Genomic DNA, 17,162 nt, shown 5'->3' on the forward strand with positions numbered 1-17,162 from the left:
GTGTCGGTGTCTTAGGTGAGGGTTCCCTGTCACCCCCCACAGGGGCTCAACAGCATCGAGGGAATAGCGGCCACCCAATTCCCCACAGAGATAGGCAAACAGATTTTGACTGGCGGCCCCAGCGGTTACTGGAACCCTGTTCCCTGTGTCGTCCGACTATCAAGGATGTGCAATGTCACATGTCCGTCCATACCCCAGGCCTGGGGGTGGTGAGTATAAAAAGGAGGAAAGAATGGTTTGTGAAGACAGGCACAAGATATATATATATATATGTATACTACTATCGAGTGTGCAGTTCCAAACCACAGTTGCAGGAGGATACAGGTATGATTGTGGGGGAGTACGCACCACCACGCGGAGCCCCCGCACCCATGCCCCAACACAGCACAGATGGCCCTGGCCACTGACATACACGTTCTCATGCTTGTGAAACAGCAAAACACCACGGCTTACGACCCTCCCATCGACACAGCACTCAGTACACTTGACAGTCCAGAGAGCTTCTCTCAACAGAAAACAACCCGCCACACCTTGTAAATAGCCATCACTTCAACAATTTGGTCAACCTATGCCAAGAAGTAGGTCTGGGAACCAGTGTTTCCCTGGAGCCCGAAGCCCTCAGTGGGATACAAGGATGCTGCAAATTGCTCGTTTTATCAAAGAAGTAAAATCCTACTAATTTCCTATCATTATAAAAGTAGAAAGATTGGGGTGGGGGGAAACCCAAATCTGAAAATGATCTCATTTGCTTATTAAGACTGTGTCACGTGTATTGCAAACACTGGAAAACCCATTTTGTAAAATGCAGCAGCCTAGAAATCAAAAACTCCCCGTTTTAAGAAAAAAAAAAGCACTTGCCCTGTCTTTTGGTTGAACGGATGTGCTGGTACTGCTTTAAGGTGCAGCCGTGGAGGAAAACAAATGTCATTTGGCAGTATCTCCACGACTGTTTTAATACTGGCACGGGCTGAAGAGAGCCCACCAAGAGGATGACGGCCGAAACACTGCCCACACCGGAGACGGCGCGGGTGCAGCCCCGTGCAGATGCGAGACTACCAGCTGAAAAGACAAGGTTTAAAAATGGTCCTGTGGGGACAGGTGAGAGTTGCTGCGGAACCATGTTTGTTTTGTTTTCCAGACAGGTGTTAATTTTACTAGGCTTCATTAATACAGAAGAGAGAAAATGCCTTCCGAGAGTCACCACGGCTGAAGCAATCCACACATGTGTCCCCACCATCAATACACGTGAGATTCCTTGTGACTCAGGGTGTGGGCACGTGAGGCCGAGCTGGTGGCACTTCGGATCACCTCCATCCATCTAGGACAAGAAAGAAAGAACTGTCAGGGCCTGCTTCTTACAAACCCATGGCTGTGAAAGGTGCTTGCTTTGTTACAGCTCCTGACCCTTGGCAGTCATTACTCACAAAGCCACACACAGTCTGCTGGATAATCTATTTTAGCAGAAAAGATGGTAGATGAACTCTTAGCTCTCAGGTAAAACGAAGGGGGTTAAGGGTTCCTCCTGGTACTCCTGAGGAACCCATTTTGAGAACCACTGACCTGGGCACGCTCACCCTGCAGAAGTGCCCAATCCTAATCCTCCTCAGGACAATGGGTGGGGCCCCATCCTGCTTCAAGGGAATACCATTTTATATATTCAAGTATTTTCAGTATAATAGTGGGTAGGGGCGGGGCCGCTGCTGAGCACATCCATCCCCCCACCCCCAACAACAAAGCCTCTGGTCCGAAACGTCAGTAGTGCCCAATGGAGAAAACTCAGGGTGGTGGGCCCAGCTTCCGGCCTTAGTGGAGCTTAGAGGGCTTAAGAAAAAGAAAGTGAAGTCGCTGAGTCGTCTCCGACTCTGTGACTCCATGGACTGTAGCCTGCCAGGCTCCTCCATCCATGGAATTTTACAGGCAAGAGTACTGGAGTGGGTAACCATTCCCTTCTCCAGGATATTCCCCACCCAGGGATCAAACCCGGGGTTCCTGGATTGCAGACAGGTGCTTTACCATCTGAGCCAGCAGGGAAGACATTCCCTAATCCCAGGCTCCTGCCATGCTACATTACCCTTGCCATAGCAGCGACAGCATCTCAGTTTTCCAACCCAAAATCACATTTGAGGACAACTGAACTGAACCTCCGGGTTCACTTTTCGGGCAGTGTTGCTTAGGGACCACTGCTCTGGGATGTCTCGGGCACCTTCAACCCTGGTTTTAAATCTCTGTGCTCTTTACAGCAAGCTAACTTTACCAGGGCTTGTGCATGGATTGTAACTGGCCCAACAATCAAAGTCTTGTGGGCTCACAGCAGTGGGGCCAGGAAATTTCCCCCAATAGGGGTGGTTTGGCACTAACAACTGCTTTAACAGCCTTCCCCACAATGTAAGACTCATCCTTGCATTGGCCAGAGGGAACCCAGATCTTATGAGATACTTTGGGTTTAACCCATTCTGGAAGGAAGCGGACATCCAGGCTGCAGGTAGCTGCAGCTAGGATGGCCTTACCGCTCACTCGCTTGGAAGACAGCCCATGGCTCAGGAGAAGAGTGTCCTGTCTCTGCAGGTGCCCGGGAACGCTTACCTTTCAAACGTGTATTCGCTCTCGGCCCTGAAGTAGTACACGTGGGACTTGAAATGCAGCTTGAATACGTAATCTTTGTGGATGTCCTCGGACTCCGAGGGGATGGTGAGCGAGTAGCCAAGCAGAGGCAGGCTGGCAAGGGGGTGATTGTCCTGGAAAGAGGGCACAGGGCGGGGGGGTGTTTTGGAGAGGCGGCCTCAGGCGTGGAGCCTGCCCGCAGCCTCTCATCCAACTGTGGTCAGTCTTAGCTGAGAGGTCCTGGCCTGGATAGGTTAGCTGGACACCAGCGTGTCGGCCACCTGTTTAAGCCATTCCCCCTCCCTTGTCCAACCGGCAGACAGATGGCCCTTTTCAAGGTGGAAGCCGCCCTTCAAAATAGGTAAACGTCAGCCTCCACTTGGACCTGAGGGGTCTCTGACAGCTGTGCCCTTGCATGGCCTGGCTGGGCGGCTCAAGGATCAAGTTCTTCATCCTTCCAGAGGAAAGCTGCCTGTCCCCCAAGAACAGAGGGTGCTGGGGGAGGGTCCTTCAGCATCCACCCCAGCCACCTACCTGGTGCGATTTGTAGAAGAAGAGGCAGAAGTTCGTGAAGACCACCCACAGCTTCTGCCACCCATTGCTGTTTTTGAATTTCCTCAGCAGGTTCCCAGACAGCTGATTCTGCAAGACAGGGAGGCCTGGAAGGAGTACAGGTGGGGGTGCCCCCGCTCTGGTGGAAGGACAGCTCGGCGTCACCGACCAGTGGCGTTCCCCTGCTTTGGGTCCACAGGCAGGGCCGTGACCCTGTGACCGGGCTTCCTGAGGACGACTTAGGAAAACGACCTTTCTCCCTGGTAGGGGGCGAAACCCGTGGGAGAGAGACTATGTGAACCTGGTTTGACTTCCTGTCTCTGGTTGAATGATGTCCTCCAATAATATCTTGAAGCCCTAACCAGCCCCTCTGGTACCTCCTTAACTACCCCCTCTGGACCTTACAGGGAAATAGGGTCATCAGATGTAGAATGAAGAAACCATCCTGGAGCTACAGGTGGGCCCGTATCCACTACGGCTGACGTCCTCATGAGGAGGAGAGGACGTGTCTATGTGGATGGAGACTGACTCAAGAGATGTGTCTACAACCCCCCAAACACCAAGGCCAGCCCTCAACCACAGAAGCCGGGGAGGTGAGGAAGCTTCCTGCCACACAGGCTTCAGAGGGAGCCTGCACCCGTGGCCACACTGATGTCTGGACTTCTGACCTCCAGGACAAACCTGTTGGGGGTGCTTGTTACCGCATCTCTGAGAAAGGACCCCTCCCTGCCCATTCTAAGCTCTCGGGAGCCCCACGCCAGCGGCTCCTGACCGCCACCTGGTGGCTGTGGCTGGAACACGAGTTTCGGTGCAGTGCCTCCTTGCCCAGCCCTCTGCCCTGCACAGCACTGGTGGGACCAGGCATTCCTGAACTCACATCACTGAGCACTCCCAGGTGAGTCCTCCCTCCAGAGCCCCTGTGTCACCTCTCAGAGGACCCCGAGAAGGCGCCTCCACCACTCTGACAAGCCAGCAGCTCCTCGCCAGGAAGACTCAATGAAAAGAAGTGGACGATTGCATAGCCTTGTCATCACCACCACTACATCATTCACTTCAAAATGGTGAAATGGGCAAACTCACCACAATAAAAATATATATATATACAATTATGCCTGTCTACTGTATTCTCTCCCTCTGGGACTTTTCTGTATTTACTCAAACAGGCACTTTTAATTCACGCCCCTATGAGAAGAGGCGGTTTAAATGGCGGTTGCCCGCGGTCTGATGGGGAAACGGTGTTAGGCCGAGAGAAGGAAGGAAGCAGAGCTGTCGCCCATGAGGGCACTGCAGTGTGCCATCACCCTTCTGGCTGCCGCTCACCCACTGGTGGGTTTCAGCAGGTGAGGGTGGCACCCAAGTGGTGCTTTAAATATGTTAAGATCCCACACAAGCCTCACTGTGGAGGAAGGAGATTAGCATATTTTCCTTTCCTTATGCTTATTTTTTAATACTGAATCCAATGACTTCCTCTAGACAGAGTCCAAAAAAACCTTTCTCTTGGCTGCAGCTGTCTTTGGAACTGCCACCTTAAAACCACTGGCACTGGCCCGGGGCTCACATCCACGGGCTGCAGCCCTCAGCAGATTTTTCCTCCAAGGATCACAGAGCAAGTAGTTGGATCTCTATAGTAACCATTCAAAAATGGGAAACCCTATTCTTCGCTGACGGGCTAGAACCAGGCAGAAGGCGGGCAGGATCTGGGCTGTGGTCACCATGTGCTGAGCGGCTCTGCCACTCAGCCGACCCCGCACACATGGGGCTGCACATGGCTGGCTGTCACCCAGAGGGCGGCGTCCTGTGTGCCTCCAGGGATTGGAGAGGTGGTTTCTTTCCGAATTCTCTACGGCCCTGACTACACGTTGTGAAGGTGAGCATGAAGTGAGGCAAAGAGGATCTCTCATGCCCAGCATGGCCTTTCCCCCTGGCCTCAGCTGGTCAGCAGATATGATCAGGGATCTCTTCAGGGAAGATCACTGGTTTTTTCCTGCTCCCTCTTTACTGGAAACATCCCTGTTCCTGGAGGAAATCTCTGTTTGGCAAGCTCTGCCAACAGATGCAGTGGGAAGCGTGAGGGAGGGAGGAGGAGGATGGGTATTTTCTTGGGAAGAGAGAGGCCCCCCGCTCCGGAGGAGGGGAGGGGGTGGTTCACTGACAGCCCAGACCATCCAAAGGCCAGAGTCCCCTGAGGATGTTTTGAGAAGGAAGCATGGCTTTTAAAACATTATCCATAGCAGGGAAACTCAACGAAAGCACCTGTCTGGAACTGATAGTCACTGCCAGAGAATCATCTCAGACAACCCTATCCATCAAGACAGTCAGCTTCCCTGGTGGCTCAGACAGTAAAGAATCCGCCTGCAATGAGGCAGACCCCTGGGTTTGATCACTGGGTTGGGAGAATCCCCTGGAGGAGAGCATGGCAACCCACTCCAGTATTCTTGCCTGGAGAATCCCCATGGACAGAGGAGCCTGGCAGGCTACTGCCCACAGGGTTGCAAAGAGTTGGACATGATTGAGCAACTAAGCACGTCCATCAAGAAACCTCAGGCACAGTTCCAGTACTGTTGATTCAAAAAGTAAATGAACAGCTGTTCTTGGCTCACCATCTCTTATGTGACATCTTTTGGACCAGGTGTACCTGGGGATCCAGAACTTGTCAGGTTTTAGAAAGATCACCCAGTGCCTCTCCTCCCTAGCACCCCAGGCAGTGGAGTCTGGGCCACAGCATACAATCTGATTCTTCAGCAAAACAGGGGTGCCCACAAAATCAGTAAACAGCCTTAGTGGTTTTAGAACGTCTTGGACTTTTGTGTTTTCTGAACGGTTACGGATTATGACTCTAGACTGGGGGAAGATTAGAGAATGGGGTTTGGAGAGTTCTGGAAGGTTCCTGGCCCCAGACGACAGGGCAGAGAGCGGGCTTCTTGCAGGTTCTCCCATGAACGACACTTGCCGAGGCCCTGACTGGCCCCAGCTTTACGACCACAATGCCTCCCTGCACCCGAGTCAGGGGTGGTGGGGGGCTCCAGGGTGCCGCCAGCACAGGGCTTGGGTGGCCCAGCCCCGACTTCCCAGTGCCGACACACAAAAAAACCACATGGACCGTCTCTGCCCTACGACTGACTCCATGAGAGAAGAGGTCCCAGGGAGTAAGAGAAAACCATCAGTGTGCAGACAGCCTGGGGGTGGACTGAGGCCCAGGCCGGCGGTCCCCTACCTCCACGGCCACGCTGAAGTCCACCATGGACACGCTGGTGTTGCGGTGCCAGCATACGTGCACCATGGTGTTACCGCGGTGTGGGGCCTGGCGCTCCAGTGAGGTGCGCGACGCGCTGAGGTCGTCCTCTGACTCCTGGTCGCCCGCCGCCTCCTCGGGGGACTCTGCCAGGGGTGGGGGGGGAGGCGAAAGGGGAGCTTCCATCTGCCCTCCAAGAAGGGCTGGACGGCCTTTCCCCGCCTGCTCCTGGGGGGCCTAAGGTGATGAAAAGACAGGGAGAGCCTAGGCACCCCCTGGGCAGGAAGTCACACTATAGGGCGAGGGCTTGGGCTTGGCCAAGGGGTGTCCCACCAGCCCCCCGGCCCAGGAACCCCTCACAGTATTTTCTCCACCCCCTAGACGCTGACAAGCAGCAGGGCTGGCCCAGAAAAGGGGATTTCTCTGCTCGCTCATAACTGCTCACAAACACAGACCGTAGACATTAGACGCACCAGTAAGGCGCTATTCAGTGCCTAGGACGCCCTCCGAGGGCCAGGGCGGTCCCTCTGCGTCCTGGCTAATCCGCCTGGGGCCCCGGACCTGTGTGCCCACACTTACTGTTGTCTGGGGGGCTGCTGGCCAGGAACTCGGGGGCGGGGCCGCTGCTTTTCTCAGCCAAGTCAATGGCCATCTGTATGTCTTCCACCCACTTGTCCATCTCCGGCCGAGAACTGGAGGAGAGATGGACGTCAGATTTTTTTTCAGGCCACGGGGAGGTGGGGGCGCGGGGAAAGAGGGTAGCCAGGTCAAAGGTCAGGCTCCCCGAGTTACCTGGCGGCCACCACGATGGACTGGCGCTGGCCCCGCAGGGTCAGGCAGTGGGGGACACCCCATTCCTCTTCACTTTCCTCCATCTGTAGGGCGAGTGTGGTTGTAAGTTACGGTCAAGCAGGGGGCGGGTCACACTCAGTGCATTTTCCAAGTTTCACAGAGCTCGAGGGACCAAGTCAGAAAAATCCCAATCGGGAGTGTAAGTGCAAGGTGAAAGTGCACTATCTTTTTCTCAGCAGAGCCACAGACTTCCCTCTCCCTGACCACTGAGGAGCGTTTGGGGGAGAAGCCAGAGAAAGAATCCTATGGACACTGGCTCCTTGTCTGCCTCACCCACCAAGGCTCATAGAATGTGGACGCCTGTCTACAGGACATTTCTGGGAGAAAGATGGTTTCCTGGTCTTTACTCCCCGCGCAGTGAGGATACAGCCTCTCAGGGCCTGGGGGCCAGGCAACAGGCAGTAAGACGCACGTCCTCACCACGTGGCCATGACAGCTTGCCTCTGTACCCAACTCCAGAAAGAACGGGGCGTACATCCCGCTATAGGAGGAGTGCTGTCCCAGGGCCCCTCTAGGGGAGCCCTAGCAAAGCCCAGGCTTTTCACGGAGCCCGTGATGCTCTCACTTCCTTATCAAGGCCCTCCGTCCCTTCCTTCCTCGTGGCAGTCACTGGCTGCTAGCCCGGAGGACCAGGTCCCCCAGCCCGGGCCCCAGGCGCGTACTCACGGTCATGCCATAGAGCGGGAGCTGCCCGTGGACTTTAAACTGATTCGAGGCCGTCAGCCCCCGGCTCGTGTACAGCAAGACATCGTTGAACTAGAGGAATGGGGACAAGAGCGGCTGAGACGAACGGGCCCCGTTTGAAACCAACAAGGGCAGAAATGACCGATACATTTTCAGAAAGCTGTGTGAAAACCCGCGGACCTCAGCATCTCCAGTCTGAGCAGCTCTGACTGCTCTTCCTGCCTTCCAAGTATGCCCGCTCTGGGGTGGCCGACGCCCAGTCCCGTGCCCCTTGCCGGTTCCACGGGTCCACGTGTCACCGATCGTGGTGAGGACAGACAGCCCAGCTCTCACCACTTACCAGGAAGAACATGCGCTGCTGGAGCCCCTTCCCGGAGAGCTTGCTGAGGCTGCCCAGGCGGATGAATTCCTGCAGAGAAAACACACCCACAAGTTGGCTTGGAGCCTGCAAACCTGCGTCGGCGCAGATTCAACAGCCATGTGAGATGCTTCCACCCACCGCGGTCCCTTTCACACTAAAACTCGTAGCGATCGCAGCCCCTGTTTACTGAATGCGCAGCTGTGCTGCCTCTCAGCGCCTCCCCTTCCCAGCAGCCTGCAAGGCCGAGGCTAACTTCGGCTCCAATACCAGATGGGAAGCCAGCGGTCAGAGGTCTCCGGACAGCTTCATACTGGAACCTGTCACTGTGCACTTCGCCCCCAGGCCCTGCGGGCTTCCACTGTGAGGAGGTGACCCAGGACCCGGGAGGGACACAACGGGGCACCACGGGACCAAGGATGAGAGAGACACCACAGGCGAGAACTATGAGTAGAGGGATCTTCTTCATGATTTAAACACTGGTTCTCAAAGACTAGTAACTGTTCTAGAACTAAAGAGCCACAAGCAAGGAAGAACAAAGATCCTGCAAGCAGCAACTAAGACCTGGCTTAGCTAAATAAATCAGTAAAAAATAAAAAATATTAAATTTTTTTAATACAAATTTTTAAAAAGTATTAGAAACAAAACACCCCCCCCCCCACCACCACCAAGCCCCTATGAAATAGGAGAAAGAGAAAAGGCCCCTAATATCCTTAAACTCAAGAGGCTTCCTTCTGGAACGAAATTCCACAACGTCCAGGCCTCTTGAGTTTTAACCAAATGAACCCCCAACTGCACTCCTGGAAGGACTCTTTGGGCACACAATGCCTGGGACAGAAAACACACCCCAGGGCCTGGCTCAGGCCAGACTGTGCTGGGGTCTTTTGCCTCTGAAGAAATCCTGTTTCCAGGATGTGACACCCCCATCTCAGCCTGACCTCAGCAGGAGGGCAGCAGGATTATGCCCGGAAGCTGTGTTAGGAATTAGACTGCAGGGAGTGTGAACATCAGCTGTAAATCTCAATTTTTCAAATTCCACATGTAGACCAACCTACTGGAGCCATCTTTCCACTCATCAGGTTATTTCGATAATTTTTAAAAGATAATCAACTAGCCTTGGTGTGTGGAACAGCCCACCTTAGAACTTGGCCCTCTAAGGGCCTTGTTCTTTCCCATTTCCGCCAGGGTTGACTTGAAATATTGAGGGGCCATGAAGCTGGTTGATCCACAAAAGAACATACAGATAAGGCCAGTCCTGCAGAGTGTACCCAACACCCCAGTTCTGACTTCAGCTTCATCAATAATGATTTATTAGCGCATGGTATGTGCCTGACATGTGATGGCTGCTTATATTAGGTCCATGCACAAGCCTGTAAATTCATCCCCATTTTTCAGATAAGAAAACTGAGGAGCAAAATGAATAAGAAACTTGCCCACACCGGGTCAGTTGGTGTGTGATGGAGCCCACATCTGGTGAAACAATTCTGTGCCTTGTACAGTGCTGTACAAGGGAATGCTGTGTGAAAGGGAACGCGAAAGTCGCTCAGTTGTGTCCGACTCTTTGCGACCCCAGGAACCATACAGTCCATGGAATTCTCCAGGCCAAAGTACTGGAGTGGGTGGCCTTTCCCTTCTCCAGGGGATCTTCCCAACCCAGGGATTGAACCCAGGTCTCCTGCACTGTGGGTGGATTCTTTACCAGCTGAGCCCCCAGGGAAGCCGGCTGTGCTGCATACTCAGTTACATTATATACTAAGTGTGTCTCTTCAAATGAGTGTAGGTAGGAGAAGAGGAAGGTAACATATTTACTATGTTAGTTCTGCAGATTAAGTCTCATTTGATCCATATAACCTTCTTGGACCTTTGCATAGGAATCAAATGTTTTTCTATCATAGGCATGATCCTATGCTAGTTTTAGAAATCAATCCAGTTGTTGGGTTTGTCGCCAATTACCTGTGTCCGGTATTTCTGGGTTACCTTCCATGAATTTCTGCGCTCCAAGGTTCTAATTGGTTGGCCCTGAGGAAATTTACTTTAAAGGGAAAATGGTAAGTCATGTTCAGTCAGTCAATTCCTCTCAGCTGGCCAATTAATTAATACCTGCTCTGACCCTGGCCGTAGAGTTAAATGTTCTTTTGGCGTCACTCAAAGTCAATCAGAGAGATGAGCTGTCTCAATCAAAAACTTAACCTCTTGTCCACCAAAAGGAAAACCCCCACAACTGTGGGCTGGATCCATATGATTAACACCAGGCTGTGGTCATTTGGAGAAAGAAATGGCAACTCACGCCAGTATTCTTGCCTGGAGAATCCCCATGGATAGAGGAGCCTGGCAGGCTACAGTCCATAGGGTCACAAAGAGTTGGACTGAGTGACTAATACACACACAACCTATGACAGAGAAAGTACGGTCCCCATGTTATAGAATGAAAGGAACATTCCAGTAGGTCAGACAGTCCAGTTCCGAGCCAGAAACTGAACCCAGGGCCACCTACTCCAATGCACTGCTCTTTTCACAGCACCGTGGAAACTATTTCTCAAAATAAGTTCCTTACGATGCTCTGATCGCCGTGTAACATATAATATGTTAAGTATTTTATAACATCCGAAGTTAAGAGAAAATTACACCGATTCCGCAAGGCTTTAAAGGCTTTTGCATAGATGGGTGAACACCGCATGTGATGTGCTGAGTCCTGGCAGAATTCTCTCAGCAGAAGAGAATTAAGTCCCAGCTTTAATTTCCAGCCGACAGTTACCACATAACTCTTCTGACAACGTTTTAGAGCTGATACTCTGCTCAGCTTTGGCTTCCCAACAGAAAGACCCAATACCCAAAAAGATGAGGGATATTTGTCTGAAGTTTAAGGCAGGTATATGACAGATCAAAGAAGCTAAAATAAAATGCCCTTCTGAATCTGGGTTAGGTGTAGTTTGAGGCCGGAGAGCTGGTAGAGGAAGTGCCCATGTAGAGATCTGATGAGATGGAGCAACTATTTCTAATTCCTGGTCAACGACTGTTTCCCTTTAGGAAGAGAGTTGGAAAAAGACAGGCTACTCTGTATGTTTAAAATGCCCACTGGCCTGGAGGAAGCATGCTTGATATTGAGGTCCTTTGGTGAGAATGACCTACCTGTCACGTGCATGGAGAAAGTGGAAGTGTTAAAAGTCACTCAGTTGTGTCTGACTCCTTGTGACTCCATGGACGGAGGACACCATCCATGGAGTTCTCCAAGAATACTGGAGTGGGTTGTCATTCCCTTCTCCAGGGGATCTTCCTGACCCAGGGATGAAACCTGGGTCTCCTGCATTGCAGGCGGATTCTTTACTGTTTGAGCCACCAGGGAAGCCCCATGGGGAAGTAAAGGTTAAATAGCATTAAGTGAAATGTGTCTCTCTCCCAGAACTGTGTTCTGGCTACAGTTTTAATTTCTAACTTTCCCACTTATGTGGGAATTTATAGCACACTTTCATGCACTAACTTCTCTGCTTTCTATTGCCCCTTCACCCAATTATTATTTTTGTGTGGGGGCCACACCACAAGGCATGTGGGATCCCTCCCCAACCGGGGATCAAGCCTGTGCCCCCTGTAGTGGAAGCATGGGGTCTGAACTAACCCCTGGACCACCAGGGAAATCCTTTACCCAATTCTTTAAAAAATTTTCCTTTTCTTCCATCTTCATTTACCTAATTTTTTTTTAAAACAAGCAATCTCAAAGCCTCTCAGAATATGGTGGGGGGAAAAGTATATAAGCATATCAACCAATAAGGAGAAAAAGCAGAATATGAGGTTGAAGGATTCACTTCTCTTCTGACCCAAAATTTCTGAATTGCCACTGTAATATTCAAGGCATTTTTCCAGTTGTCTCTCCATCGAGGGAAGAAAGCCACTTCCGAAGGAGCATATTTTAATTTTGGGACGTCCATATTCAAAAGGCTCCAATGTAAGTCACTGCAAGTCTTTCTTGGGGTTTGCCAGGTGGCGCTAGTGGTAAAGAACATGGCTGCCAATGCAGGAGACATAAAAAGACACAGGTTTGATCCCTGGGTCGGGAAGATCCCCTGGAGCAGGACGTTGCAACCCACTCCAGTATTCTTGCCTGGAAAACCCCCTGGACAGAGGCACCTGGTGGGCTGTAGTCCATGGGGTTGCAAAGAGTTGGACACGACGAAAGTGACTTAGCACACACAAATCTTTCTGGCTCCACCTCCAGAGCATACAGAGAGAACTTACCCTTCCTGGGATCACAAGATTGTCAACGCCAATCAAATCTTTCTTGAGTTCATGCAGCTTCTGGAAATTCTCCATCTTGATCATTGTACCGTGAAGCTGCGCCACCATTTCCGTGATCTCTGCCAAAGCAGCTGAGGAGGGAAACAGACACAAAAACTGCAGCATTCACAGCAGACAGGGGTCATTTCCCCCACATCTTGGAGCTTAATTCTCCAGGGTAATATCCTCTGGTAGCTGAACTATCTTAGAAGCCTTCCTTCCAGGGAAGACACCGCTATTTCTGAGTGATAATAAAAACTGAGTGATTTACTTTAAGTATTGATTTGCTTGCTTTAGTTTCCCACAAACCATCTTGAAAATGTCAATGCCCCCTTCATAGCTCGGTGGTGGACAGCTGTCCTTCAGTTAAAATTACTTGTTGGCATAAAGGGGCAGCAGCGAGGGTATAAGAGTGCCTGGAATTTTGTCCCCAGGGCAGAGATTTTTTCCCCTCCCTGTTAGCTGAAAGGAACAGAGTAGAGTGAGCAAACAGAAAAGTCCTGGGCGAAGGAGAGATCTTTCTGGCAAAGCGTCCAACTGATGGTGTAACACTCAGGCAACAAACATTCCAGCAGGGCCTGGTTTTACCTTCTGTACTCATTTACAGTGTTTACCAAGATGGCTGCAAAGAAAAACTGCAACTATATTTTCCAATATTGGGCACGTCTCCCCCACACTGATGGGCATTCAGGGTTGAGGCCTCGAGGGTCAGGCACAGACTTGAGCCTTAGAGGAGGAGGAGGATTCTGCCAGGGAAAGGACCAGGAGGTGGGGGTGTCCAAGCGGAAGGAATAGAACATGCCAAGGCATGAGGCTGCATGGTTCGTTTTAAAGACTGCTGTCTAAAGCAAGTCAAAACCTCGTCTCGAGCCATTTCTCTTCTTGTTGCATCAATTACCAATGTCTTCATTGGCGGTGGTACTGGTGGTTTAGTCACTAAGTTGTGTCTGACTCTTGCAACCCCATGGACTGTGGCCCGCCAGGCTCCTCTGTCCTTGGGATTCTCCAGGCAGGAATACTGGAGTGGGTTGCCATTTCCTTCTCCAGGGAATCTTCCTGACCCAGGGATCGAACCCAGGTCTCTTGCACTGCAGGCAGATTCTTTACCATCTGAGCTACCAGGGAACCGTGTCTGCATTACTCTACGAAATCTTCCCTTGGGTTGCCTTACTGAAAACCAAGATTAAATTTACATACTTTAGGCAAGAGACACATATCGTGACATAATGACGGGTATGCAAAGTCTCATAATCTGTCAAGAGCCACCTGGAGAGGGTGCACTGCGTACAGACTGGCTGCAGAGTGTCCTGGCCCCCAGGGGCTACCAGTTCAGGCCAGGGAGCGCAGACAGTAACAGGCCGCAAACAACAGGAGAAGAGGATGTAAGTTCAAAACGACGCTGCATGGCACAGTGGGAAAAGCACGGTCCAGAGTGTCATCTCCCATCTTTGGCCAGCTGAGCAGTGCTCACAAATCCTTTACCCCCTCTGAAGCCCATTTTCTTATCTATAAAATAGGATAACCACCCTTCTCTCATGGGATTGTTGAAGAAGTAAAGGTGTTAATGTAAGAAAGATACCTGGCAGAGTACCTGGCCCAGGTGCTGAGTGAGAGACAGTGAGTAATATCATCATCATTAGCGGGTAGGGAAGGATGGTCAAGAATGTGGGTTCTGGGTTTAGGTCACCAGTCGTTTACTTTGCAGCTGTGTGACTCTGGGAAGGTTCCTTAACCTCTCTGATCTCAGCAGTCCCTATACGTAAAATGAGCTCACCATTATCTTATTGGCATTTCTCGAAGACTGAGAGCTGATCCACCTGAAACGTTCAGTGTGGTGACCTCACGAATGCCCTGCAGCAAGGAGCAGTAGCCTTTATTACCAGCCATTTCCGGTGGCCCAACCAAGGGGAAAGTGATGAGCTTCTACCATGTAGGTGAATGGAAGCTTTTTGGAAGGGACTGACTCTAAGTGGAGCTTCTCCAGGGTTCTTTGCATTAACCAGCCAGGATAGAAGGAGAAAATGCAGGCAAAGGGATGGAGAAGAGAAGCGAATCCCTGCCTTCCTGACAGGACAGACCAAGAGGGAACGGAAAATATCGGACCAGGTCCCACAGAGCGTGTCTGCCCGGCTTGGGACACAATCCAGAGACCTCCGCCTCCCCGCACCGACACACACCCCCGCTCACCTCGGCAGTCCCTGAAGTCGCTGTGGCTGGGCGGGTAGTGTTTGCACAGTCGCTCCAGGACCTGCTTGTAGTGCATGAGCCGGTGCAGCGGGCGCAGGAGGAAGGTGTTGAGCGGCAGGTAGCACACCTTCTGCAGCTCAAAGTCTCGGCACAGGCTCTCCAGCCGCCGGGAGCCCCGGATGCCGGTCTCCAGCGCCTCCAGTGCCTCGCTGTGCTTCCACAAGTGAGCAGCCAGTTGCTGGTGGGGAAGACATGGGAGGGGGCGGGGCCAGGGAGAGGGGCGGAGTCGGGCTCAGCCACGTGGTCCATCCGCGCTTGACTCTCCCAAGGCATCACCTTTGCTTTCATTATCTCATCCCACTTGTTCAATCTCATGCTTTTAATATTTCAATATTTAAGTTCTCAAGATGAAATAAAAAAAGCTCTATAAAAGCACAGAGCAGTTTCAAATACGCAGGGATCATAAAATATTTGATATGTATACGGAACACTAGAGATGTAAGTGTCCTTTTAAAACAAGACTGGTGAAACTCAGGGGAAATAATAAATGAATGGGAGTGCCTTCAGGGGGCTTGGGGTTTTCTCCTAAATGTCCAAAAGAATGATAAAGAGGCCAGGGCCACTCAATAAACGTCACATAGTGAAAAGTACACATTTCTGTTTGGCTCCCTCTCCTTCGCTTGTACAATAACTGAGCATCTGTCGTGAGACAGCTGCTCTGAATTCTGGGGAGTGGATGGGAGTGATGAGCCTCGGTCCTTCTCTCCTGGGGTCTGGCCGAGATGCTTTGCTTGGGCAAACTTTTGTCAGGCTCATGAACCTTCTGCCAGGCCGGGCTGTACACTTCCTTGTACCATCCAGTTTTAGAATCCTGTTATAAGTCAGTTCAACCAGAACCCTCCACCCTGGGTATCTGGTCCCCCTTGACATTGGGGGGGGGTCTCCATCTGCCACTGCCCGCCAGATGATGTCTTCACCTAAGAATCCTATTAAATGGGTTCTGCTAGAATTCCCCCTCAGGACCCTGATGTTTCCTCCTAGTATGTTTTCACCCTCTGAGCCTGGCCCTGATCCTTGGCTGTAGATTCCCGCTGCACTGAGAGCTGATTCCAGTCTCTCTCCCATTGTAAAAGCCCCCTGCAGTGTCCCCGCACCTACTGCAAAAGTCCAGAACAAAGTCTGCTCTACCATCCTTAATGACTGTTGCTGAGTATCGTTTTCCTTTAACGGGCAGTGGTGGAGGCAGCCGCAGGGTGAGAAGTCTGAGAGAGCATTCCAGAAGGCGTTAATTCCTCCTGGCGGCTGTTGTCCTTTCCTCCCCCTCATCCCCAAAGCAGGCTCACTGTCTGTGAGCTGATTCCCAGAACATCTGGGTTCCCAATCCTGGCATCTCCATTCCCACTGCCCACAAAGAGCTGGAAATCCAGGAGTCCAGACATCAACCCCCCCACTCCCCCCACCCTACGGCAACTGAGGCTGCCCCCCGATCCTCGCACCCCAGGATGGGCGCTGCCACCTGTTACTCAAGACAGAAAAACCGGGAGAAGATCCCAGATGCCCTCAGGTTTTGAGTCCTTCACCAAGACCTACCAATTCTACCTCCTGCAAACAGCAAGCCTGTTCCTGGCTTCGCCGGGTGGTCACCGCCCCTGTTCTGGCCACTGCCAGGGTGTCTCCATCGGGGTCTCTGCCTCACTTCTGCCCCCTGACTTTCGAGTGGCTCCAAATGGAACTTCCACCAATGCAATTGAGCACACTGCCTCCTGCTTGGGATATCTCAAGAAGTCCCACCACCTCAGGACAACCTCTAGAGTCTGCATGGGGCCTGATCAGTGATCTCTCCTGCCCTTCCACTGTGGCTTCTTGCTACTTACTCCGGGCACCTACTGAACAACCTGCCCTTGAATGTGCCGGGCTCTGGCACCCAGAGCCACGGCACGGGGCACTCTGCTCCTAAGGACCCCCTTCAGGCTCAGCTCTGAGTCTTTCCCTGCTCTCCAGGCCGAGTTAGTGACTCCTCCTCCTCCTGGACTTCCTGTCCCCCCGTCACGTGGTCTCCCTGTTGAGTTTACTTGGTGATTTAAAAAATATAAATATATAGATTCATGCGTGCTGTGCTGAGTTGCTTCAGTCGTGTCCGACTCTTTGTGACCCCATAGACTGTAGCCCTCCAGGCTCCTCTATCCATGGGATTCTCCAGGCAAGAATACTTGAGTGAGTTGCCATTTCCTCCCTCCAGGGGATCTTCCCAACCCAGGGATCAAACCTGCATCTCCTGCATTGCAGGTGGATTCTTTACTGATGAGCCACCAGGGAAGCCCCATATAGATTCACAGGAAGTTGCAAAGGCAAGTGCAGAGGGTGTTACGCATCCTTTCCCCGGCCTCCCCTCCTGCTCACATCTTGTCTAACTACAGCACTGGAGCC

At 51.8% G+C, this 17,162-nt stretch overlaps 1 protein-coding gene across 2 annotated transcripts in view; it reads right to left on the minus strand.

Moving 5' to 3' along the window:
• Positions 1-236: 236 nt before the first annotated feature.
• Positions 237-17,162, minus strand: part of FARP1 (FERM, ARH/RhoGEF and pleckstrin domain protein 1) — a 323,140-nt gene continuing 306,214 nt past the window's right edge. For both annotated transcript variants that reach the window (XM_055426586.2, XM_055426585.2), the window contains exons 18-27: positions 14,736-14,973; positions 12,510-12,640; positions 8,262-8,330; positions 7,904-7,993; positions 7,178-7,260; positions 6,965-7,077; positions 6,368-6,531; positions 3,136-3,243; positions 2,584-2,735; positions 237-1,318 (exon numbers count right to left, since the gene is read on the minus strand). In XM_055426586.2, coding sequence (XP_055282561.2) covers positions 1,237-1,318; positions 2,584-2,735; positions 3,136-3,243; positions 6,368-6,531; positions 6,965-7,077; positions 7,178-7,260; positions 7,904-7,993; positions 8,262-8,330; positions 12,510-12,640; positions 14,736-14,973 — 1,230 coding nt within the window. In that variant the 3' untranslated portion in view covers positions 237-1,236. The remainder of the gene's footprint in view (positions 1,319-2,583; positions 2,736-3,135; positions 3,244-6,367; positions 6,532-6,964; positions 7,078-7,177; positions 7,261-7,903; positions 7,994-8,261; positions 8,331-12,509; positions 12,641-14,735; positions 14,974-17,162) is intronic.

Source organism: Moschus berezovskii, chromosome 13, assembly GCF_049115385.1.
Source record: "Moschus berezovskii isolate FMDL1 chromosome 13, NW_MosBer_1.0, whole genome shotgun sequence".
NCBI classification, from domain to species: Eukaryota; Metazoa; Chordata; class Mammalia; order Artiodactyla; family Moschidae; genus Moschus; species Moschus berezovskii.